At 46.3% G+C, this 26,302-nt stretch overlaps 1 protein-coding gene across 2 annotated transcripts in view; it reads left to right on the top strand.

The window, feature by feature from the left end:
• The window catches only part of LOC120028359 (latent-transforming growth factor beta-binding protein 4-like), a 52,657-nt gene that overhangs the window by 23,216 nt on the left and 3,139 nt on the right, over positions 1 to 26,302 (top strand). Inside the window, exons 6-35 of one of the 2 annotated variants that reach the window (XM_038973577.1) lie at positions 824 to 946; positions 2,606 to 2,782; positions 4,495 to 4,974; positions 14,225 to 14,341; positions 15,865 to 15,993; positions 16,311 to 16,436; positions 16,686 to 16,811; positions 17,011 to 17,130; positions 17,298 to 17,417; positions 17,579 to 17,698; positions 17,786 to 17,905; positions 18,062 to 18,301; positions 18,382 to 18,501; positions 18,683 to 18,802; positions 18,916 to 19,035; positions 19,132 to 19,251; positions 20,407 to 20,532; positions 20,664 to 20,789; positions 21,117 to 21,245; positions 21,426 to 21,551; positions 22,141 to 22,266; positions 22,513 to 22,656; positions 22,991 to 23,248; positions 23,671 to 23,739; positions 24,080 to 24,208; positions 24,383 to 24,529; positions 24,772 to 24,924; positions 25,121 to 25,409; positions 25,509 to 25,786; positions 25,972 to 26,121. In XM_038973577.1, coding sequence (XP_038829505.1) covers positions 824 to 946; positions 2,606 to 2,782; positions 4,495 to 4,974; positions 14,225 to 14,341; positions 15,865 to 15,993; positions 16,311 to 16,436; positions 16,686 to 16,811; positions 17,011 to 17,130; positions 17,298 to 17,417; positions 17,579 to 17,698; positions 17,786 to 17,905; positions 18,062 to 18,301; positions 18,382 to 18,501; positions 18,683 to 18,802; positions 18,916 to 19,035; positions 19,132 to 19,251; positions 20,407 to 20,532; positions 20,664 to 20,789; positions 21,117 to 21,245; positions 21,426 to 21,551; positions 22,141 to 22,266; positions 22,513 to 22,656; positions 22,991 to 23,248; positions 23,671 to 23,739; positions 24,080 to 24,208; positions 24,383 to 24,529; positions 24,772 to 24,924; positions 25,121 to 25,409; positions 25,509 to 25,786; positions 25,972 to 26,121 — 4,728 coding nt within the window. The remainder of the gene's footprint in view (positions 1 to 823; positions 947 to 2,605; positions 2,783 to 4,494; positions 4,975 to 14,224; positions 14,342 to 15,864; positions 15,994 to 16,310; positions 16,437 to 16,685; positions 16,812 to 17,010; positions 17,131 to 17,297; positions 17,418 to 17,578; positions 17,699 to 17,785; positions 17,906 to 18,061; positions 18,302 to 18,381; positions 18,502 to 18,682; positions 18,803 to 18,915; positions 19,036 to 19,131; positions 19,252 to 20,406; positions 20,533 to 20,663; positions 20,790 to 21,116; positions 21,246 to 21,425; positions 21,552 to 22,140; positions 22,267 to 22,512; positions 22,657 to 22,990; positions 23,249 to 23,670; positions 23,740 to 24,079; positions 24,209 to 24,382; positions 24,530 to 24,771; positions 24,925 to 25,120; positions 25,410 to 25,508; positions 25,787 to 25,971; positions 26,122 to 26,302) is intronic. The other variant, XM_038973578.1, reaches the window with a different exon arrangement.

A 26,302-nucleotide genomic window follows, 5' to 3' on the forward strand; every position in this document is an offset into this window, starting at 1 on the left:
TGGATATATATATTACTGTTATTTGGCAGGAGAAACTTTTTCACTCCTGCATCTATATAGAAAGATTTAACATAGTAACTCAAATGGATTAGGTTCTGACAGATGATGATACAAACCATATTTGCAACGCTGCCTTTAAATGTCTATTTGTAGCAAGAAGGTCTACAGTGAATTGGTGATGAGTTCAGCTCACTCCAATAACCCAATAGATGCAGCGTATGTTAGGCCAGTTGGTTGTATAACCTGACTGCTGGAAAACCATTTCTCCAGGAAGAGCCAGATAGTGTGAGAAGTAATGACTACACCAGGCCCTGTTGCATCACTCACTCAATCTCCCTAACTCCCTGAGAGTTACAGTACATCTCGTGTCGTAAGCTGCTACGATATTGATGAGGACGGGGTTGGATAAACACTGAAATGTTTATGTTATGGTTTTCGTTTACACTCACGTTGGATGTCGCCAGACATTTTAGTTGAGTGTTTCCAAGATTATGAGTTCAGGTTGGGGCTAGTTTTTCCAAGGTCTCAGCTAAAACTACAGTTTATAAAAATGTATTTGTTTCACATAGAATTAACTCTGAGCACAAATGTTTGTCATGTCTAACCATCCTCATTGGGTTTCAAGTCAGTCACTATTAATATCCCTAGAATATTAACGTCCTCTGTGACCAGGGTCTCCCCCTGCAGGTACAGTATATCAGTGGGGAGCCCTATTATCTCCCTGGCCTTCAGGAAGAGGGTTCATGACTATTTCCTGTTTGTGGATCCTATGGGTGGATGGGGTTAGGGAATAGGGATGTGACCGTAGTGTTTCCCTTCCTAGATGTTAATGAGTGTTTGCAGCCAGGCTTCTGTGAGAACGGCAACTGTGTGAACACTCGGGGGAGCTATAGTTGTGTCTGCAGGCAAGGATACATACTGGACGCCTCTCACGGGATCTGTATCTGTAAGTAGCCTACAGGGCACCCTGCTCAGAGGAGAGGAAGAGAATGCTGCGCTGCTATGCCGCGGTGTCTGGAATGAGCAGGAATAACGCATGGCCGAGGTGCTATGGAGCTGAACTGTACAAAACATTACACACAACCTCCCATACAAAAACAAGTTGAGTAAAGAGATAGAGGTAAATTGAATGTGTTTAGGATGTGTTGGATATTAGCCAACATACTGTAGCAGTGTTTCCCCAAGGATTTTCTTCCAGCAGCAGTGGCAAAGGTGGGGGGTGGGGGGGTAGTGGGCATGGCCAATGGCGCAAACCGACCCCAAACATTTTGTTTTACAGGTATTTTCAATAATTTCAAAAATATTTTGCCATTTGTGAAGTTTTTTTTTTTTACAGTTTTAAAGCTAGTTTCTTGCAATTCTACATATTTTGTCATGGGGCTGAGAGAATAAATTGTAGTTTTAAAGCTAGTTTCCTGCAATTCTACACATTTTGTCATGGCTTATGCCGTGTTCTTATGCTATCTGAGTGACTCAAACATTAGAACAAAATCAATGGGATACAAAAAGCAAAATCAATCATTATATTTTTATTTATTTTTTGATTCTCTCTAACTGTATAGTTTTTATTTTGGTGATTCTTAGTTCTCAAAGGTGGTCTTATTTTAAAAAGATATAACTCCATTATCTTTTCTTCATACTTTATATCAGGTTTTCGTCATTTAACTTTACACTGAAAACATTTTACCTACCAAAAAAAGTTTTCTATGTTTTGGAGTGGCGGCAACAGTTTAGCAGCTGCGGCTGGGGAAACACTGTGTAGGACAGGTAAACTACCTCATGTAATAAAAATGTCCATTATCTTTACTCATGCTGATCCCAAAAATTAGTTCAACTTTCACACACTTTTAGATTGAACATTATTCAGTAGTACTTTACATTAACTGTGCTGTATTATAAAACATACATTACACATCTATACGCACATCACAAACATCACACTACAGCGCCTGAAGTTCTGTGACACTCGGCCTGCTTATTCTAACTGGCATTTTACGATGGTCAGTGCTTCTGAAATGCTGGTTGGCCTGTGTGTTGCCTTTGGATCTGACGCAGTTTGCATCTGCTTGTCTGGGGCCACCCTCTCTATCCAGTCCGCCCCAGCTCTTGGCTCTAACTGTTGGAAGCTGTTTGTTTTGTGCATCGTTGACTCTGAGCGGTCATCTTTAAATAATGTGTTGCCAAAAAGTTCATGCGAATGCTTTCAGCTTTTCTGTTTTCTTGCTCTCTGAAGCGAGGGTTTAACAGCGATAAATTTCTTGTTGGCCAATTTCTTGTTTTTTCTGACGTGTGGTACTTCTGCAACTCATTGTCTGTCTTCAGTTGAATATTTCTGTTTCTTAACCCGACTAAAGCAACAGAATGCCTACCAGAAGTGACACAAATTGTGATACAAAAAGCAAAGACGAAGAGTACACCAGCATTATATTTCAAGATAATGTGTGAATCAACAATCAGCATGTGTTGGGCCTGCATGTTGGGTTTGGTGTCTTCTTTTGCTTGAGGCCTTTTGGGACATGAAGCTGTTTCAGTATGGCTATAATACCGCTATTTTCTCTCCACCATTCTCCCATTGGCATGTCCTCACCCTGTCTTCCTCTTGCAGCCCGTAAGGTGATCTCGGAGGATAAGGGCCAGTGCTATCGTATCCTAAACTCTGGCTCTGGCCGTGGTAGCTGCTCCGTGCCCATCCTCAGGAACATCACCAAGCAGATCTGCTGCTGCAGCCGTGTGGGCAAGGCCTGGGGCAAGAACTGTGAGAGGTGTCCCTACTTTGGATCAGGTGAGCATCCCTATTATGATTCAAACCTCCACATCATACTGGTCCGGCATTGGATAATCATAATGCAGCTAGTGCTACAGTGTTAACATCTGCCTAAGTCACAGTATGTACACTGAACAAAAATATAAACGCAACATGTAAAGTGTTGGTCCCATGTTTCATGAGCTGAAATAAAAGATCCCAGAACATTTCCATACGCACAAAAAGCTTATTTCTTTCAAATGTTGTGCACAAATTTGTTTAAATCCCTGTTAGTTAGCATTTCTCCTTTACCAAGATAATCCATCCACCTGACAGGTGTTGCATATCAAGAAGCTTGTTAAATAGCATGTTCATTACACAGGTGCACCTTGTGCTGGGGGCAACTGGCATGCTGACTGTAGGAATGTGCACCAGAGCTGTTGACAGAGAATTGAATGTTAATCTCTCTACCATAAGCCGCCTCCAACGTCATTGTAGAGAATTTGGCAGTACGTTCAACCGGCCTCACAACCGCAGACCACGTGTATGGCGTTGTGTGGGCGAGCGGTTTGCTTATGTCATGGTTGTGAACAGAGTGCCCCATGGTAGCGGTGCAGGTATGGTTAGGCATAAACTACGGACAATGAACACAATTTCATTTTATCGATGGCAATTTGAATACACAGAGATACCGTGACGAGATCCTGATGCCCATTGTCGTGCCATCATCTGCCGCCATCACCTCATGTTTCAGCATGATAATGCACAGCTCCATGTCGCAAGGATGTATTCAGACCCTTTGCTATGAGACTCAAAATTGAGATCAGGTGTATCCTGTTTCCATTGATCATCCTTGAGCTGTTTCTACAACTTGATTGGAGTCCACCTGGGGTAAATTCAATTGATTGGACATGATTTGGAAAGGCACACACCTGTCTCTATAAGGTCCCAAAGTTGACAATGCATGTTAGAGCAAAAAACCAAGCCATGAGGTTGAAGGAATTGTCTGTAGAGCCCTGAGACAAGATTGTGTCTAAGCGCAGCTCTGGGGAAGGGTACCAAAAAATGTCTGCAGCATTGAAGGTACCCAAGAACCCAGTGGCCTCCAAATGGAATAAGTTTGGAACCAACAAGACTCTTCCTAGAGCTGGCCTCTCAGCCAAACTGAGCAATCGGGGGAGAAGGGCCTTGGTCAGGGAGGTGACCAAGAACCCGATGGTCATTCTGATAGTGCTCCAGAGTTCCTCTGTGGAGGAGATGTGAGAAAACAGTTTTTTATCACATGTACCTAAGTATTCAGACCCTTTACTCAGTACTTTGTTGAAGGACCTTTGGCAGCGATGACAGCCTCTAGTCTTCTTGGGTATGACGCTACAAGCTTGGCACACCTGTATTTGGGGAGCTTCTCCTATTCTCTGCAGATCCTCTCAAGCTCTGTCAGGTTGGATGGGGAGCGTCACTGCACAGCTATTTTCAGGTCTCTCCAGAGATGTTCGAGTGGGTTCAAGTCCGAGCTCTGGCTGGGCAACTCAAGGACATTCAGACACTTGTCCCAAAGTCACTCCTGCGTTGTCGTGTGTAGATCTATAAGTGGAAAAAACGATTTAATACATTTTACAATAATGTTGTAATGTAACAAAATGTGGAAAAAGTCAATGGGTCTGAATACTTTCCGAATGCACTGTATATGGGTATGAAACACACTAACCAATTGAATCCTGCTTGTGGCGTTCTCTGTTTGCTCCTGACAGTTGCTTTCAAGGAGATCTGCCCAGCAGGGCCTGGCTACCACTACTCTGCCTCTGCCATCAAGTTCAACCAGAGGGTGGTGGAGCAGCACGGGACTGGAGGTCCTCCTGTCATATCCCAGAGCACTCCACAGACCAGGCCACAACAACCAGCCCAAACTAGTCCCCAACAATCTTTAAGCTCAGGCTCTCTCCCTCCCCAAACCAGGCCTCAACAACCAGGTAGCACTACTCTGCTCACCACTCTGACGAGACCTCAGCAACCATCAAGCTCAGGCCCTTACAATCCGCAAATTGGATCCCAACAGCCTTCAAGCAGTGGTGCACTGACTCCCCAAACTAGACCCCAACAGCCAGATGGTAGAGCTCTCACACCTCAGACCAGACCCCAGCAGCCATCGAGTGGAGGCTCCCTGTCCCCCCAGGGCAGACCACACATCCCAGCCATCTCTGTTACAGCAGGACCCACCCGGGTGGTGACAGGTGAGTAGAGAATAACTCATAGCAACCTTAAGGAGATTCCTCATCGTACAGTGAAGAGTTTCATTCCAAAACGCGATATAACCATTTTCAGAGCTGTTTGTAAATTGACATGAATTAAAAACACATCTTATGTAGGGCTGTTATGGTGACCGTATTACCGCCACACCGACCGCAGTCAAATTCCCCCTTCCCCTGTTCCGAGACAGGTGCATGATAACGGTCGATTTAAAATCAAAAATAATTTCACACATATATTATTTAGTATATGTAAAGACAAGATTAAATCAAGAATAGTCTGATGGGTGACAATATTAGCCTATCACTTGAGTGATAAGTGATATATATATATATATATATTGTGATATATTATCACTTGTAAATGATATACTATGATGCCCAGTTTGTGTGCGGTAAGGCAAGAAAACTTGCATGCCAAATCATGGTCACACACCTCATGTAGCCTAGCCCACAGGCCTATATGTTTTGATAAGGTTTGTATCGCAACTAAAGTGGACAAATAACTACTTAAAATGAAGCACATTAATCCGTAGAGCCTAACTGGCATACATAGGCGGCGCGTGAGTTTCAAGTTTGGGGATGATAATTTTCACCATAAAAATGCACCTTTATAACAAAGCATTACATGCGTAAATTGCGGTCACTTTTGAGAATGGTGTTTTCCCGCGAATTGATTACATTTTGGAACATTGGAGCTTATAGCCTAGTGTCCTGTGCGCATTGCCGCGCTTATAATGTAAAGAAATAGCCTAATTGTTTATCAACATTTTAAGCTAAACATGCTGATCTGTTGCATCAGCCTCATTGCTTTTAAAAGGTTTTTTGATGCGAGTTGTTGTATTAATTTGGGAATCTATCGCATCCCACAACTGCCCCAGACTATGTTTGGAATATTTCTTTCTCACACAGAAGGACAAGTTGACCAATATAATTGTAATGGTTGTTCTCCTCCTCGTCTGAGGAGGAGCATGGATCGGACCAAAACGCAGCTTGTGTGGAATACATTATGAATTTATTTAAACAAAACGAACACGAAGCACACTTGAGAAATTACAAAACAATAAACGACGTAGACCGACCTGAACATGAGGACTTACAGAACACGAAGAACGCACGAACAGGAACAGACTAGACAAACGAAACAGTCCCGTGTGGTACATACACTGACACAGAAGGCAATCACCCACAAACAAACGGTGTGAACAGCCTACCTTAATATGGTTCTCAATCAGAGGAAACGTAAAACACCTGCCCCTGATTGAGAACCATATCAGGCTAATTACCAATGATTCCAACATAGAAACACATAACATAGAATGCCCACCCAGCTCACGTCCTGACCAACTAAACACATACTAAACAAAGGAAAACAGGTCAGGAACGTGACAGAACCCCCCCCTCAAGGTGCGAACTCCGGGCGCACCACCTAAAACTCTAGGGGAGGGTCTGGGTGGGCATCTGTCCATGGTGGCGGCTCTGGCTCTGGACGTTGTCCCCACCCCACCATAGTCAATCCCCGCTTTCGTAGCCTCCTCCCAATGACCACCCTCCAAATTAACCCACCTGGATTAAGGGACAGCACCGGGATGAGGGGCAGCACCGGACTGAGGGGCAGCACCGGACTGAGGGGCAGCTCCGGACTGAGGGGCAGCTCCGGACTGAGGGGCAGCTCCGGACTGTCTAACGACTCTGGCTGGTCATGGCTGGCTGACGGCTCTGGCTGGTCATGGCTGGCTGACGGCTCTGGCTGGTCATGGCTGGCTGACGGCTCTGGCTGGTCATGGCTGGCTGACGGCTCTGGCTGGTCATGGCTGGCTGACGGCTCTAGCTGGTCATGGCTGGCTGACGGCTCTGGCTGGTCATGGCTGGCTGACGGCTCTGGCTGGTCATGGCTGGCTGACGGCTCTGGCTGGTCATGGCTGACGGGCGGCTCTGGCTGGTCATGGCTGACGGGCTGCTCCTGTCTGGCGGGCGGCTCTGGCTGCTCCTGTCTGGCGGGCGGCTCTGGCTGCTCCTGTCTGGCGGGCGGCTCTGGCTGCTCCTGTCGCTGCTCCTGTCTGGCGGGCGGCTCTGGCTGCTCCTGTCTGGCGGGCGGCTCTGGCTGCTACTGTCTGGCGGGCGGCTCTGGCTGCTCCTGTCTGGCGGGCGGCTCTGGCTGCTCCTGTCTGGCGGACGGCTCTGGCGGCTCCTGACTGACGGACGGCTCTAGCGGCTCCTGACTGACGGACGGCTCTGAAGGCTCGGGACAGACGGGCGGCTCTGGACAGACGGGCAGCTCTGACGGCTCGGGACAGACGGGCAGCTCTGACGGCTCGGGACAGACGGGCAGTTCAGACGGCGCTGGGCAGACGGATAGCACAGGCGGCGCTGGGCAGACGGGCAGTGCAGGCGGCACTGGGCAGACGGCAGACTCTGGCCGGCTGAGGCGCACAGTAGGCCTGGTGCGTGGTGCCGGAACTGGTGGTACCGGGCTAAGGTTACGCACCTTAAGGCTAGTGCGGGGAGCAGCAACAGGGCGCACAGGACTCTGGAGACGCACAGGAGGCTTGGTGCGTGGTGTAGGCACTGGTGGTAATGGGCTGGAGACACGCACCATAGGGCTAGTGCGTGGAGGAGGAACAGGGCTCTGGAGACGCACAGGAAGCCTGGTGCGTGGTGTTGGCACTGGTGGTACTGGGCTGGGGCGGGGAGGTGGCGCCGGATATACCGGACCGTGCAGGCGTACTGGCTCCCTTGAGCACCGAGCCTGCCCAACCTTACCTGGTTGAATGCTCCCCGTAGCCCGACCAGTGCGGGGAGGTGGAATAACCCGCACTGGGCTGTGTTGGCGAACCGGGGACACCATGCGTAAGGCTGGTGCCATGTATGCCGGCCCGAGGAGACGCACTGGAGACCAGACGCGTTGAGCCGGCTTCATGGCACCTGGCTCCATGCTCAATCTAGCCCTGCCAGTGCGGGGAGGTGGAATAACCCGCACCGGGCTATGCACACGTACAGGAGACACCGTGCGCTTTACCGCATAACACGGTGTCTGCCCGTACTCTCGCTCTCCACGGTAAGATCGGGAAGTTGGCGCAGGTCTCCTACCTGACTTCGCCACACTACCCTTTAGCCCCCCCCCCCCCCAAGAAATTTTTGGGCTTGACTCACAGGCTTCCGTGCTAGCCGCGTACCTTCGTAACGCCGGTTCCTCTCTCCGGTTGCCTCTGCTCTCCTAACTGCCCCTAGCTGTTCCCATGGGAGGCGATCTTTTCCAGCCAGGATCTCCTCCCATGTGTAGCAACCCTTGCCGTCCAAAACGTCCTCCCATGTCCATTCCTCCTTCTTGCGCTGCTGCTGCTTTTTTCCACGCTGCTTGATCCTTGGTTGGTGGGTGATTCTGTAATGTTCGTTCTCCTCCTCGTCTTAGGAGGAGCATGGATCGGACCAAAACGCAGCTTGTGTGGAATACATTATGAATTTATTTAAACAAAACGAACACGAAGCACACTTGAGAAATTACAAAACAATAAACGACGTAGACCGACCTGAACATGATGACTTACAGAACACGAAGAACGCACGAATAGGAACAGACTAGACAAACGAAACAGTCCCGTGTGGTACATACACTGACACGGAAGACAATCACCCACAAACAGACGGTGTGAACAGCCTACCTTAATATGGTTCTCAATCAGAGGAAACGTAAAACACCTGCCCCTGATTGAGAACCATATCAGGCTAATTACCAATGATCCCAACATAGAAACACATAACATAGAATGCCCACCCAGCTCACGTCCTGACCAACTAAACACATACTAAACAAAGGAAAACAGGTCAGGAACGTGACAATAATAGATCAACTTTTTTTATTATGGGGGATAGTAGATTGACATAGGCTAGTGCTTTTGCTTTTCGTTAGGCCTGCTCATCTTGTTGGCTGACAAAGTAAATGTGGACAGTTCTTCAATATGTCCCTCGGGATTTGATAAGAAGGACGTGCGCAGTTGCGTCCCTGACGTGTCTGTCTTCACCTGTAGCCTACTTCGGAGCTGAGATAGATGCCTGTGAGAAGAACCCGATCACATGACTGGTATTGGCTAATAAGAATTGAGATATCTGAGAGAACCACGTGAATGAGAGGTGCTTCGGAAACATGCAGCCAGGGGAAAGGAATTATAATTATTATATTCAGCCCAAGGGCAAAATGGCCACTGGCCGCAAAAGGCATGGATTTTTTAGTGTGCATTACGGCCACCCTAGGGGGATGCCGCCTGGAAATACGAGGCATTATCAAGTGCTTGTCAAATTGTGAATGAGAGACTGATGTAGCGTGTGCAGCCTGTGCAAGAAACAAAGCAGAGCTCATGCCTTTCATGTGACTTTTTTCAAATCATCATTATTTGCATCATCCAGCCTTAGAATGTATTAAAAATCTAAACATATAGCCCACGGTTGTATCACAACTAAAGTTGCATAAATATCTCTAAATTAAGCATATACTGTAGGAGTACCTGTTTCTTTGTTAACCACTCAACACTTGCATTTGCGCACTGCCTCAGAAATCGTTTGGAGAAAACATCCTTTCTATTTTATTCAGTTACAGTTGAAGTCGGAAGTTTACATACGCCTTACCCAAATAGATTTAACCTCAGTTTTTCACAATTCCTGACATTTCATCCTAGTAAACATTCCCTGTCTTATGTCAGTTAGGATCATCACTTTATTTTAAGAATATGAAATGTCAGAATAATAGTAGAGAGAATGATTTATTTCAGCTTTTATTTCTTTCATCACATTCCCAGTGGGTCAGAAGTTTACATACACTCAATTAGTATTTGATAGCATTGCCTTTAAATTGTTTAACTTGGGTCAAACGTTTCTGGCAGCCTTCCACAAGCTTCCCACAATTACATGGGTGAATTTTGGCCCATTCCTCCTGACAGAGCTGATGTAACGGAGTCAGGTTTGTAGGCCTCCTTGCTCGCACACACTTTTTCAGTTCTGCCCACAAATGTTCTATAGGATTAAGGTCAGGGCTTTGTGATGGCCACTTGTCACGAGAATTATGTTCTCAGTGTTCATAAACCCAATTGAATTGATTACTCAGCCTGAAACCCAGAATTTGTGGGTTTCAGGCCCAGCTACAAAGTCATGAATGTTTATTTAGAGAGCTCTGCTTATCATTTCCTGTACATTGGTTTATATACCTCACATTTCGTCATAAATGTCCCTCCTCCTCTCAGACAATGACAATATTTTACAAGTCTTCTCCTAAGCATACATTGCTTATCACATCCTGCAACATGTTACACAATCTACTACAAGCCCAAGGTCTCTCCCCTCCCTGGGTGGGGAGACTTCCTTCCCTGTTATCAGTTTCACAGTGGTCACAAGTTGTCTGCCAAGTTTCTTGCCTGCTAACAGTCCCTCTTTCTTATGGACAAACATTCTTCATCAGACAGGATATAATTCTGTTAGTTATATTTCTACGTTAAATGTATACATCATTTAGTCATTATTCATAAAAATCCCATAACACCACTCCAATACCTTGACTTTGTTGTCCTTAAGCCATTTTGCCACAACTTTGGAAGTATGCTTGGAGTCATTGTCCATTTCGAAGACCCATTTGCGACCAAGCTTTAACTTCCTGACTGATGTCTTGAGATGTTGCTTCAATATATCCACATAATTTTCCGTCCTCATGATGCCATCTATTTTGTGAAGTGCACCAGTCCCTCCTGCAGCAAAGCACCCCCACAACATGATGCTGACACCCCCGTGCTTCATGGTTGGGATGGTGTTCTTTGGCTTGCAAGCGTCCCCCTTTTTCCTCCAAACATATCGATGGTCATTATGGCCTAACAGTTCTATTTTTGTTTGTTTTCAGACCAGAGGACATTTCTCCAAAAAGTATGATATTTGTCCCCATGTGCAGTTGCAAACTGTAGTCTGGCTTTTTTACTAGGCGCTTTTGGAGCAGTGGCTTCTTCCTTGCTGAGCGGTTTTTCCGGTTATGTCGACATAGGACTCGTTTTACTGTGGATATAGATCCTTTTGTACCTGTTTCCTCCAGCATCTTCACAAGGTCCTTTGCTGTTGTTCTGGGATTGATTTGCACTTTTTGCACCAAAGTATGTTCATCTCCAGGAGACAGAACGCGTCTCCTTCCTGAGCGGTATGACGGCTGCATGGTCCCATGGTGTTTATACTTGCGCACTATTGTTTGTACAGATGAACCTTCAGGCGTTTGGAAATGGCTCCCAAGGAGGAACCAGACTTGATTTCTTTTGATTTTCCCATGATGTCAAGCAAAGAGGCGCTGAGTTTGAAGGTAGGCCTTGAAATACATCCACAGGTACACCTCCAATGACTCAAATGATGTCAATTAGCCTATCAGAAGCTTCTAAAGCCATGACATCATTTTCTGGAATTTTCCAAGCTCTTTAAAGGCACAGTCAACTTAGTGTATGTAAACTTCTGACCCAATGGAATTGTGATACAGTGAATTATAAGTAAAATAATCTGTCTGTAAACTATTGTTGGAAAAATTACTTGTGTCATGCACAAAGTAGATGTCCTAACCGACTTGCCAAAACTATAGTTTGTTAACAAGAAATTTGTGGAGTGGTTGAAAACTAGTTTTAATGACTCCAACCTAAGTGTATGTAAACTTCCGACTTCAACTGTATGTTCAATTGTATTCTTCATACTATAAAATAATAGAAAATATTGCCACGGAATTCTAAGCTAATCTTGTCTGCTAAATTAACTAGTGTAGCCGATCCGGGCCTAACATAAGGACAACTCAGAGTATGCTATTCTGTTCTTCTGAAATATACTACATTTTCTTCATATCATGTTTCTTTAGACCTGTCTAAAATAAATCAGAGTTATTGTGATAGTGTAGGCTATATTAAATTGATTTATTAAACTTTTTCAAATGTAGATGTTCCAAAGGTCTGCATCAGTGGCTTGTGTGGAAGTCAGGAGATGCTAAATGTGTTTATGTTAATTAACAATCAATAACCGTGAGATCGGAAGTTATTTGCTTGACAATAACCATCTGACAAGATTTCATGACCGCCATAGCCCTAGTCTTATGAAAGAAATCTATTATTTTTTCATCTTACCATGACATGGGTTAGTGAAAAGACATGATTCTGTTTGAAATATGTTGCAAGGTCATTTTCTTTTAGAGAGACAAATAATCATGTTTCGTGGCAAAACGCTATATATCCGTCCGACAGAACTCCAAAAGAAAAAGTTTCCCGATTGGGTTTTAAACAGTTACATGTAATTAAGTATAGATACACAAATAAATACATATTAAAATAATCTATTTGTTTCAACTAAATTATGCAAATATCATATAGCCGATGTATTGTATCCAGAGGGTGAACAGTGTACTGTAGTGTATGCAGTGTGTTTTCTTTTTGGACATTTAAGCAACTTTTGTAACAATTTTTGGGGGGTTTTAAAGTTTTTTTCATTCATTAGGATAAATCTAGGAAAGCTCTATGAGTTTGATTATATAAACTTTAGGGAAGGATTTAAGAAATAATAAGGACATTGAAAGTCTGTCGCAATTAATTTGCAAGGATGGGTTGATTGTTGTTGTCGGGGTGACAGCACGCTGTTTGCAGCCAGTAGCCTGTTTGCTGCCAGTTTACCTTTGCTGCATCTTGGCTCTCTCCTTTTCATGAGCTTGTTTATGAAGTTCCTCTTTCAGCCAACGGGAACAGATATAACAGGCTACAAAACTGTCGAAGGGATCCATAATCAAAAGGTCCGTGACACTCAAGAGCTCAACGCTAGCGTAACGCTCGGGAGCAACTAGCCAGCGCGCGAACAGCTGAGTGACAGCTGTCTATCGCCGCATCTAGCTGACTAAGCCAGGGGTTAGCCTAAATGGATAAGATACGGTTCTGATTACGTTCCTAGGTGTTGGAAAAATATTTAGCGAAACCTAATTTACGATTAAGCAGACAAATATCATGCAAATGACTCACTTTTGCACCAGTGGCAAATAAAAGCATATGGATTGTTTCAGCCATCTGTACAGTGGATATACCCAGATCAATATATTTAAAGAGTTGGACCAACTTTTTGAATTTTGTTCTAATTCTATACATTCAGTTACATATAAAAAACAATATATTCCACATGTAGCCTAATGTTAACCAGAGCTAACATGGCTGCCATAGAATGTTGTAGTGACATGTAAATGCGTCATACTGCAGAAATCCCAATGGCACAACTCTCTAACTGTAGCTCCCTCCAGTAACCACGAGCACAACCGTTCCTTGATTTTAACTGGCGGCTTTATTCTGTAGATTTGGTCAGAATTATCACCTTCCGTGAGAACTATAAAGTAAATGAAAATACAGTTAAGCACACTCTTACAACCTCCTTATCTTACGAGTGACTTATTAGCTTGGTATAACTCTGAAGTGCTTACATACATAAACAGTTTTTGCCGGCGCTATAACAGTATCAGATTAAACACATTAATAAAGGAAAAATACCTCATTGGCTGCTTATTACAGAAGGGAGGAAATCAAACTTCACACTTATTATTCCTGGCATGAATTCACACTTCATTCTTAATTATTATAACTTTACCATCCTAACATACATGCTTCAACGTTTACGAACTACACCCGATGACATGAAAACTTAGCTAACACAGCGCGGGATTGTCTTCCCTCCAAAAGTGTGTTGCTACAATAAGGATCCCCGTTACAACAGTTATTAGCTACGTAGTTCCGCTTGTCTTATCATTTTACCCGCACAGCGAACACGTAAACAATTCAAACAAAAAACGACATAACCTATAAGTCTAACTGTCAGTTACACTAAACACATGGCTCTGGATATAGCACGTTTTGGTATGAAACAATACGGATATTGCGTTTTGCAAAAAAATTAACTTTCTAAAGCACATCTAAAGTAAATGTTTTAAAAGTATGAGAACAGCCATAATTCATACACAGAAAAAATGCAAATGTGAAAAAGGAGCACTTATCACGTTTTGGAATCAAACCCTTCACATGCTCTTGTCATTTCCACATAGCAACATCAACTATTGAGACAGAATTGCAATGTTTAGTATTTTGATGTTTGTGTCCAGAAGGCTGTGAGAAAGACAATTCACATCAAGCTGCATCTTCTCAACAAGCGAAAGCTCTAATGCATCTAAACATTCTCAGTAAATGTTTATGTCCTGTTTTGGTTTCTCCAGCTCGACCCCCCACGAAGACCCAACGGCCTCCAGTTGACCGACGGCCAGTATCTCCAGTGAGACCCGCCCAGCCCCTCCCATCTCCGGTCACGCCCCGCCCACCCATCCCCAGGCCAGGTACCGTAAACCGTATACCACAGCCACAAAGTGTTTCATCTTGATACAGTAATGGCTCCAAGATTAGGTCAAATTCTGATAAACGCTGGTTCAACTTCCTGGCTTCTCACACTGCCAACTCCATGTCATTTCCTATTAGAACTCTTAACTATTGTACTCCACAACTGACTCAAGAACAAAGAAGCATATAGTTTGGAGTCTGTATTGTGGAGTGAGAAAAAGTTCAAAGTTCTCCATTGAAGTATGACAACTGGTCATCCTGTGTCTGTTCCGCTCTCATTTGATGTGACAGCACTTGAAAGCATGAGTTCACATTTCAAATGGACCAGAATAATGAGTGCTTAAGAATCTCAGGGAGGTGGAGTTGAATGTTCTGATGGCGTTGATTTTTACTGGCGGTTTTAGCCACCTTCAAATACATGTTTTATTTAACCTGTATTTAACTTAGACATCAGATGTGTATCTGGCTCTGGCCTTTTCTGTCTCCACTAGAGTACTTAGTCAACCCTGTCCCTCACACACACACACACATACACACACACACACACACACACACACACCCACACACACACACCCACACACACACACACACATGAACACACACACCTCAACTTCAAAGCCTCAGTCGATAAAAGGCGTTTTACATTCTTTAATGCACTTCTTTGCAATACAAAGAGAGATTCAAAGAGGGAATAACCTCACACAGACCAAGCCAGGAGCTCTGGCTCAAGATATAAGCAGTAACCAGATGGGTACAATGCTCTGTTTGTGCCGCAAAACTTTGCCTAATGTGAGCCAACTGTTCACCACCGGACTGTTCGTTTATCACGTTGTCAGGTTTGAATCTCAAGGCGGGGCGTCAACGAGCTGCTAACTTTTAGCTCGTGAGGGAGGTGTCAGGTTTGTGCTGTAACCTAGAATTGAACACTATTATGCCCACAGCCTTGAACCTGCCTCATAATAAGTGAGTTCTGAGACTATAAATCCTCATAATGGTCCCTGAGAAATATGTGAGCTGCACACTTAGAAGAAAGAAAAAGTGATCCTAAAAGGGTTGTCCCCATTTTAGAACCTTTTAAAGAACCCTTTTTGGTTCCAGGTAGAACCCTTTTGAGTTCCATTTTAGAACCCTTTCCACAGAGTTCTGCATGAAACCCAAAAGAGATCTATCTGGAACCAAAAAGGGTTCTCCTATGGTGACAGCCGAACAACCCTTTTGGAACCATTTTTTCAAAGTGTGAAATGGGATGAGTGTATGCCAGAGCTTCCTTGTTCAGCTCTCCAATGTAAGCAGAGATCAGGCACCCAGATGAGATCAGATCCTCCTCACACCATTCTCCGTGGCTGTGTTATCCCCTCTCACGTCCTCAGACGGCTGATATGGATGACATGACAGCTAAGATCCCACTTTGGAATCGTTTTTTTGAAACGGTGACAGACAAGCTAACTAAATGTGCATATCTGTCTACGTGTGCGTGCATGCGTGTGTACGTGCGTCTACGGCCATCTGATTGGGCGTCCAGTGCGGGGTGTGTGTGAGACCATGCCCCAGGTGTGTGGACAGGGCCGCTGTGTGGACCAGCCCGGAGGGAGACATACCTGCATCTGTAACGAGGGATACCAACACAATGCTCAGCAGACTCATTGTCAAGGTGAATGTTGTTTTGTTAGGGCACTGTTGCTCGTTAAACTACGTAACTACTATTAGGGAGCATCAAACACACAAATACACATACACATACACATCCCAATGTTGGCTGTTCCTGATGCTATACTGGCCCTCAGCTGTATTTATAGTGTGCGGTCGTTGAACATGATGATAGTCTTTATGGATGAGTCAGTTTCAGACTGGTTAGGTACCGCAAGCATCTCACTACAATCCCATCCCCTGAGAGGCAGCTTAATTACTGTAGGCTTGGTCATGCTCCTCTTGACCTCTTTAACTCCACTCATCCCCCTTTCCTTTCAGACATAGACGAGTGCAGGACGTCTCCCCCGCCCTGCGGCAGCGGCCGCTGCCAGAACACAGAAGGGGGCTACAGGTGCAGCTGCCCCTCTGGATACCAGCCGGGACCACGGGGCACCAGCTGTATAGGTACAGCCCTCCCCCCACTGTACACGCCACTCACACACACATAGTCGCTAGCCACAGCAGCTGTGCACTGGACGTTTATTCAGACAACAGCTACTCTGTCTCGTTGGGTATAGAGAAAGACCTTCTGGCGTTCCCCTGGAATGCTCTGTGTTCTACTTGGAAGTCAAGGATTAGGAAATCGTGTCTGGTACTCTGGCCACTGTTCTTTGAGAATCCCTCAAGTTGTTCTTTTCTCATCTGTATCTCTAGATGTCAATGAGTGCATCCAGGCTCCCAGTCCCTGTTCTGTTGGGGAGTGTGAGAATACACCAGGCCGCTACAGATGTGTGTGTCCTGCTGGCTTCAGAGCCAACTTCCAACAGACGCAGTGTCAAGGTAAGAGGGGACACGTACTCAACATAGTATTCCAACATCAGCAGTCAATAAGTACTATTGACATGATTGTGATTATTATAAGGAATATTATGTCGATTATGATAGCTGTGCAGAAGTCCTTGTGATCATTTTAGAAGAAACTAGATAACTGTTAACTGTCAAGTCTTTGAGTAAAGGACAAACTTTTTTTGTGGCACAGATATTGACGAGTGTCGTCAGGTTCCGAACCCCTGTAACAACGGCCGCTGTGAGAATAGCCCTGGTAGCTTCAAGTGTGTCTGCCGCACTGGGTACAAGCTAGAGGGCAACACGTGTAAAGGTAAGGAAGCTATCTCTGCATCTAGTCAACATTGTTTCACTACCGAAGCGACTGTACTGTATATCTTGCTATCTTCACTCACCAAAGATTGTGTGATGTTTGTGAAATTATACTATTGGTCAGTCGGATATATTAAACTTCCTGTCTATCATTCTCCCTTTCCCCAGATGTGGATGAGTGTGAGGACCCCTTGAAGTGTCCTGGTCAGGCCTGTGTCAACTCTCCAGGATCATACAAGTGTGTGTCTTGCCCACCAGGGTTTGGGCTGCTCAACGAACAATGCCGAGGTAACACTCCTTGTCCGGAAGCAGTTGTACACAAAACCAAATAATAACCTTTCTTCTGAAAATGTTGAGGTAATGACCAATGTTATAGGGAGTTTAAGTAGAATTCTCCACAGGCTGTTTGATAGAGGGCGCTAACGGTCTGTGTCGCCCCCCTGTTGTAGATGTTGACGAGTGCCGTCAGACCCCCAGCCTTTGCACCAATGGTCGTTGTGAGAACACTCCCGGGAGCTACAGGTGTGTTTGCCACACGGGATACAAACTACAAGGCAAGACCTGCGCAGGTACGAGCGATGACTGTCAGCGAAAGGAACTTTCAATCTATGGAAAACAAATTCTGCCGGACTTTTAATGTTCTGGCTCTTTTTCAGATGTGGATGAGTGTGAGGACCCTTTGAGGTGTCCTGGTCAGGCCTGTGTCAACTCTCAGGGTTCTTACAACTGTGTGTCTTGCAAGCCAGGCTTCAGCATGATCGATGGACAATGCTCAGGTAAAATGACATTGTCTCTGTGTGTGCTGAGGTATAGCTGTGTGTCTGTGATTTTTTTTTAAAATCCACCCATCCATTAATACATACATTTATAGTGTATTTCAAATTGGCATCTACCTTTCAGCAATCTCTTGTATCTCCTCTCCATTCCTACAGATATAGATGAGTGTCGTCAATTCCCCGGCCCATGCACCAACGGTCACTGCGAGAACACCCAGGGTAGCTACAGCTGTGCGTGTCTCACTGGCTACAGACTACACAGTGATACCTGTACAGACGCGGATGAATGCGCAGACCCGTCCCAGTGCCCTGGCCAGGAGTGTGTCAACTCCCAGGGCTCATACAAGTGTGTGTCCTGCAAGCCAGGCTTTGGGCTGGTCAACAGACGCTGCACAGGTAGGACACAACATGGTCTTTATCAACACCAGTACATTGGAGCGATTGCGGACAGTTCTTTCTCCTTCTTTTCTTTGCAGATGTTGACGAGTGCCTCCACAGCCCCACTCGCTGTGCTAACGGTCGTTGTGAGAATACGGCTGGAAGCTACAAGTGTGCGTGTCCATCTGGCTTCAGGCTACAGGGCAACACCTGCGGAGGTGAGACTGCGCCCTGCACGTACACATTACTTTTACACATTACACGTTACCAGCCGATAAAGAGCAGTCAAATGTATGACTTTCTTTAGCACAGAATAGAGTAAAATACAGCCAGAAATGGTCTTTGTTCTGTCAACTTTATTATGGGATTGTAAAGAATATCCTCTGTTGGCTTCTCCAGATGTCAATGAGTGTGAGAACGCTCTGCAGTGTCCTGGTCAGGAGTGTATCAACTCTGAGGGCTCCTTCAAATGTGTGGCCTGTAGCCCAGGCTTTGATGCTGGAAATGGACAGTGTACAGGTGAACAACCTTCTCAACCACACACACACACACAGAGACAAACACACACACACACCCATTTTGTATTCGATATTGATAATTGTATCAATACTGATATTGATACTTTCACACAGATATTGATGAGTGTCGCCAGACCTCCAACCTATGTACCAACGGCCTCTGTGAAAACACTCTCGGTAGCTACCGGTGCGCTTGTCGCCCCGGGTTCAAACTACGGGACAGCATCTGTATTGGTGAGGCTGCATATGTCTGACTTTTGCATCTCTTTACATGATGGTTCAAGGTCCATATCACTGTTTGATGTGTAACCTCCACTTGCTTCATTTTAGACGTTGATGAATGCGAAGACCCCTCACAGTGTCCTGGGCAACGGTGTGTGAATTCTGAAGGCTCCTACAAGTGTATCGCCTGCAAAGCTGGCCACAGTATGCAAGATGGGTTATGCGCAGGTAAGACTAGCTGTCTATTAGGCAGTGCATCAAGTCAATTCAAGGCATTCTGTCCATGTAGTCGACATGTTTTTCCAAGGCGTTTTGTTGCTCTCACACTTGCCTGCCGCATTTGTTTCTGGGAAGGAATGTCATGGCTCTTTTACGGCCAAGGAGAGGAGGGGATTTATGAACAACTGCACATTTCTGTCTAATGAGGAAACACATTTTTAAAGAGTTGAATTGTGTCAATGTTGCGGAATGTGACGCGAGACCGAAATTAGCACCCCAGCTCTTTTTCACACGCCTTCCACTTGAGATTGTATTCCGTTCATACTGCTTTACGGAATCAGACAATCACATCGCTAACACTGTTGGTGTTATTGGTGAGGCAGCTTGACTAAGACCGTCACCATGCTAAAGTTTGCTGAAGAATCAAGCTGTTACAACAGCTGTTTATATAAACTGCACAGGGCAGTGTGACCGGGCCGATTTTCATCATCTTACAGTAGGCGATGAGTGAGCAAAGGGGGTGGCCCTCTAGCCCCAGTTCCATACTGCAGTCAGGGCTCTCCTCTGCATTCCTCTCCTCTGCTCTCCTCACTTCACCTTTTCTGGCTTCTGTTACTTCTCTTACTCACTACCAAGCAGTTTTTTTCTGTGGGGCACACAAATAATCAGCCCGAGTATCATTAAAGGACACTGTGCTCCATCCCACCTGGGTGCATTGCCTCTACCTCAACAAAAAACACAGAGACCCCATAAACAATTCATATGAATGTACCGTTTCTTTCCCAGTTCACTGTCAGTCAGCACTTTACCCATGCTGCGATATCCAGAGCACATGAAAATCATCCGAGGTATCCAACGGATGTCTGGCTGTTGAACTGGTGCTGATGTGAACCAACAGAGTTTGCAGCAGATGTTTAGACTTCAAAGGGGATAGCGTGTAAATCAGAGACACCTTAGAAATGGATGTAACACTTGGGAATGGATGGATGTCTCGTTGGAGTGGTTTCACTGTCAAAAAGTTATATCCACAAGGGACTGAACCCATTTGTGGTGTGTTGATTTAAGAGAAACACTTGGAAGCTGTTTAACCTATTTTAGGGGGAACAGAAAGACCCTATACATGAAGCAGAGGTACCAATGAGCATTCCCCTCTCCCTTCCTCAGATGTGGATGAATGCCAGAGCCCTGACACCTGTGGTGCAGCGAGGCTATGTGTGAACACGGACGGCTCCTACCGCTGTGACTGTCAACCAGGCTACAGAACCACTGGCCTTGGACGCCAATGTAGAGGTCAGTATCGATGACGGTGATAATGATGGTGATGAATGCCACAATGTTGGTGATTTCTTTTGATGACGTGTATATACATGTTGGTGTTCTTTTCTGTCATATTTTAACGTGGTTGTCTTGTCTTTTCACAGACGTCAACGAGTGTCTAGAGGGGGAGTACTGCTTCCCCAAGGGAGAGTGTGTGAACACAGAGGGCTCCTACCGCTGTGTGTGTTCCCAGGGTTACACCACCAGCAGCGACGGCAGCTCCTGCCTAGGTGAGGCCTCACGACCATCTCTCACACACACACACACACCTCATACACACACCCAAGTCCCACTGGCCTTTCTGTAGGCTACTCTTAAACCTGCAGAATGGAGAAGTCTCTACTCATTACATATATTTACTGTTTACTCTGCAGTTTAAACTGCACAGCCCATTAACTTGGACAACTCTAATCCCTTATACAAATAATCCCTTATAGGCTACTTTACACAGATTATATTACTCATTGCCTCTCACACAGTGAGATTGCTTTGCTTGGCGATAGGCACCGCGGGGTTGTCTGTGGTGATGTAATGGCGTGTTGTCATTGCGTGCCCAGATGTGGATGAGTGTGCCAGGTCAGGCCCGGGGGCGTGCCAGGATGGGCACTGTGTCAACACAGAGGGCTCCTACCAGTGCCAGTGCCAAGTGGGATTCACCACCAACCCAGAGAAGACAGCCTGTCTGGGTAACTCAACACCTCAACTACTCTGCACTGTTCATCATCCACCGTAGACAGACCATTGAAACCATGTGTCCCTTTTATGTAACACGCACAGCTTTCGAGACTGCGCTATGGGGATGCTGACGTTTTTGTGTGTGTGCACGCGCTTGTGTGTGTGTGTAATCCCCACTCTCTCTCTCCCAGATGTAGATGAGTGCTCAGAGGGAGCAGTGTGTCGGTCACAACGTTGTGAGAACACCATTGGCTCCTACCGCTGTATCACCTCCTGTGAGCCGGGCTACCGGGTCACTCGCACCGGAGAGTGCGTCGGTCAGTTCCATCTCTTCATCAAACTCATCGACTTCATCCTTTACTAAATCTAGTTCACACATAAGAATCTACTTTTTATTATTCTCGTATTTATTAATCCACTTTGATTTATTTTTCAATGATCTGATTCTATGCTACAATAGAGATTGAATGCCATTCTCACTATACTGTCATACAGTTTAGCCATGATAGTTTATGTAGGAATGTTTGGCAGATTGGACACAGATGTGGGATCCAGGCTGAGGGCGGGGGGCGTAAGGGTTTGGTCGTCATGGCAGCTGTGTTTGATTGATGTGTCAGGTTGGAGGCTTTCACCTCGCAGATGCTCAGTCTCAAGAATGCCATTCGCCTTACCTTGCCAAGATATGCGTCTGTAACACGCAGACACACACAGACGTTGTGGAAAAGAGATAGGGATATATCTCACTGTACTGTCTTCACTGACTATTGCTTTATACCTTTAAATAATCTAATCAAGTTTATCCATCTAAATATAATGATGACAGTGATCATACTTGAGACCATACTTCAGATTCATTCAGGAGTGATGTCATCTCTCTCCACTTCTGTTTCTTCTTCTCGCTCACAGATATCAATGAGTGTGCCAATGAGACCGTATGCGGGGAGCATGCGTTCTGCCAGAACCTAATTGGAACATACCAGTGCATGTGTGACCAGGGCTACACAGCCACCAGCGATGGGAAGGGATGTGTGGGTACGTCTCAACTCAGATGCACGAGTCTCTGATAAGTGTACAAACGCTACCATTCTGCTGTCCTGTCATTTGTCTTTGCTTGATTTAGCCTACATGGTTATAACTTTTCACCCCATATTTCTCTTTCTTTCTTTCTCTCTCGCGCTCACGCTCTCTCTCACTCTCTTTCTCCTCTCTCTATTTCTCTATCTCTCTATTTCTCTATATTCTCTATCTCTCTGTCTCTCTCTCTCTCTCTCTCTCTAGATGAAAACGAGTGTGAGACTATGCAGGGTGTGTGTGGCGCGGCACGCTGTGAGAATGTGGATGGCTCCTTCATGTGTGAGTGTCCAGGAGAGGGGGAGGAGTTTGATACGCGCTCAGGACAGTGCCTCAGCACACCCCGACCAGGTACTGTACGCTGTCCAACACTATTGTGCTTTTCGAGGACTATCTAGATAAGCTTGTTTTTCCCCGTACGAAAATAAACATTTCTATTCCCTTATGGGAATAACACTTTCCCTGCTTCAAATGTTCATTCCTACACCATTTTAATGGCATTTAACACCAGTTTGTGCATGGTGAGTTTGGTGAGACCTCTTCAACAGGTGCCCATTCAAACAGCTTGGTGTTGCTGCCCCCTGCTGTTCATCAGGGAACAACACTATGTTGTCTTGGTGGTCAGCAGCGCAGCCATAACCACACACACCTCAACCCTCAAACGTCACGTCCACGTGACTCACAGGTCTTCCAGTGTTCCCTGGCGGCTCCTCCTCGTCTTCGTCTTCCTCCACCACCGGCCTCGGTCCCCAGCGTCGGCCCGATGCGTCCCAGCTGCCCCCTGCTCGGCCTGGCGAGTTGAGGGAGTGTTACTACAACACCGAGGAGCAGAGCTCGTGCAGCGTCCTGGCCCGCAACACCACTCAGCAGGAGTGCTGCTGCACCGTGGGCCAGGGCTGGGGCATGGGCTGCCAGTATGACCCCTGTCCTCAGCTAGGCACAGGTAGGGACCAGTGATCAACACTGATGTGAAGAGTATGTCTATGGTATGACTATATTGAGTATGTATCTAGCACAGGAGGTTGGTGGCACCGAAAAGGGGAGAATGGGCTCTTGGTGATGGCTGGAGCGGAGTCGGTGGAATGGAATCAAATTCATCAATCGCATGGTTCCCATGTGTTTGATGCCATTCCATTTGCTCCGTTTCGGCCATTATAATGAGCTGTTCTCCCGTCAGCAGCGTCCTGTGGTCTCCATGGGACATATGTATATGTATATGTATATGACTAAAGAGAGTATGTATGTCTTTGGTAGACTCCTGGAGTCAGCTCCACCTATCAACCCACTCATAAAAAGTTATCCCTGATGTCGTGAAGTGTTCCTCTCTGATATGTCGTGTTGTTGTTTCCTGTGGTTGCTGTTCAGCCGAGCACCAGGCGTTGTGCCCCAGCGGACGAGGATATGTGACTGGGCCAGGAGCGTTTAGCTACAAAGGTAACAGCTGTCTCACATACACACGCGGCAGGTAGCCTAGCGGTTAGAGCGTTGGGCCAGTAACCGAAAGGTTGCTAGTTCAAATCCCTGAGCTGACTAAATGAGCAAAGCACTTAACCCTAATTGTTCCAGGGTTGCTGTCGATAATGGCTGACCCCTGGCTGTGACCCCTCTCTCTGAGGGCAAAAAAACACATTTTCATTTCACACTTGTACATGTGTGAAACAGGACAAATATAAGCACCCCTATTTGACCTTCTTTTGACACGCATGGTTTGTAGTCATGCTTATTGCTTATACTGTACTGTACCTGTAATCCCGGCCTTTATCTGCTCTCACAGATGTGGATGAGTGTAAACTGTTCCACCCTGAGGTGTGTAAGAGCGGTGTATGTGTCAACAACATCCCTGGCTACTCCTGCTACTGCACCAGTGGCTACTACTACGACAACGTGTTTCTGGAGTGCATCGGTTAGTGGTATATCTTTATCAGTGATGTTGGGCCGTTTTGACCCAGTCTTCATAATTGTGGTTGAATTAGATGGATGTATATAATGGGTCGGTTCCTAAAATCTCATCTCTCTCTCTCTCTCTCTCTCTCTCTCTCTCTCTCTCTCTGTCTCTGTCTCTGTCCTCTCCTGGTAGATGTTGATGAGTGTGAGGCAGGGGAGGACAGCTGTCCAGGGGGAATCTGCGTCAACACATTAGGCTCACACTTCTGTACCTGCGTGCCTCCTCTTGTGTTGGACGACACTCAGCGCAGCTGTGTCAATTCCACTGGCCTCGCCGTGGGTAAGACTACACACACTGGGAGACGGGAGTGCCCAATCACTCACCTTATGAGTCCTCACTACTCATTTTTTACTTATTAGCTCAAACTGTGAGCTCTCTCTCTCACCGTCTGTTTTCAATCTATCTCTCGCTCCTGCTATCTTTCCCTCGTTTTTCCCACCTCCCTTTCTCCATCTTTCTTCGCCTCTCTTTCCATCTCACCCTTCCCCTCCTCATTCCTGTCCTCTCCCTCTTGTCTCCAGATGAGAACCTGTCCTTCTGCTGGCAGTATGTCACACCAGACCTGGTGTGTCAGAGCCCCCTGCTGGGCGGACAGGTCACCTTCACTGAGTGCTGCTGTCTGTATGGAGAGGGCTGGGGACTGCAGTGTGCTCTGTGTCCTGCCAGAGACTCAGGTATTACTAGACTGACCGCACACTCACTGATAAGCTACTACGGCCACGCTGATTGTGGATGAGTATTTACATTGAACATTCCACTGTGTTAGCATTTTGTCACGAGATACAAGCAAAATGTAGCTCTGTTGCGGAAGAGTTGTGTTTATGGTGTCATTTTTGGTCTACGCCTCTTTTCCTTCTCTCTCTCTGTCAGAGGACTATGAGGCTCGGTGTAACGTCTTCCTGAGGCCCCCAGAGTTTCCTCCCCCCTTCCCTGACCGCTACGGTCCGGACCCAGGGCCAGGTAGAGGAGGAGGGGGGGGGTATCGCGTGCCATATAGACCGGACTCCTTCCCAGACCCCATCCCCCGCAGGCCTGAGTACCCCCGGCCTGACTATGATGACTACACACCACCAGGGGGCAGCAGGCCTGGCTTCAGAGGCAGAACGCCCAGCACCTTCAGGGTCCCAGAGAGCCCATACAGACGGCCCTCAGGATACATGTAACACACTGCCCTATTCACTACACTCACTCATTCACATATATCATCACAAGACGCAACATATGTTCTCGACAAACATGTTGGATTTCTCCCTCCCAGTCCTGAGCGGTACTATGACGAGGACGACTACGGCCCGCCTGACGCGCCTCCGAGATCTCCCTTCCGCACCCTCCCAGACCCTCGTTCTGAGCTTGCCTTTGGGGCGAGGCCCCCTCTTCCCATCCCTGAGGGCCTCCCTCTGAGTCTGGCCCCCCTCCCGGACAGTGACCCCTACAGTGAGGAGGAGGAGGTGCCAGAACCCTGGCATGTGGAACCCCCGTTCCCTGACAGACGGGGGCCAGGTGGTGGAGGCGGAGGCCCAAGGAGAGTCTATGAGAGTAAGCCCTCTCTTTCTGTGCATTACTGCATTTACTGCATTACTGGCCTTTTGTCAATGCTGCTGCATTACCCAAAATATTTCACATTTATTTTATTTTAACTTAGCCTAGGCCCTGTGGGAAAATGTGTGTTTGATTAGCTATCTGTTCTTACTTCTGACCATCTCCTCCTCTCCCCGCTCCAGGACGATATGAGCCGTATGCAGGCCTGGGCACAGAGGACTGTGGGATACTGCACGGCTGTGAGAACGGCAGGTGTATCCGTGTGGCGGAGGGATACACGTGTGACTGCTACGAGGGATACGAGCTGGACATGACCTCCATGGCCTGCATAGGTAGGTATCCATCCTCACACAATCCACAGACAAACCTAATCGCAGTTGTCTATATGCAAAACTCCCTGCCTTTCACTAGTCCTTTGAACCTTATGCCTTTCAATCTACATACTGTATGCATCACATAGCAAGAGCCATTCTCTTATTCTCAGATTGACATTTATGTTACAGTAAAATCTGT

This window comes from Salvelinus namaycush, chromosome 34, assembly GCF_016432855.1.
Source record: "Salvelinus namaycush isolate Seneca chromosome 34, SaNama_1.0, whole genome shotgun sequence".
NCBI lineage: Eukaryota > Metazoa > Chordata > Actinopteri > Salmoniformes > Salmonidae > Salvelinus > Salvelinus namaycush.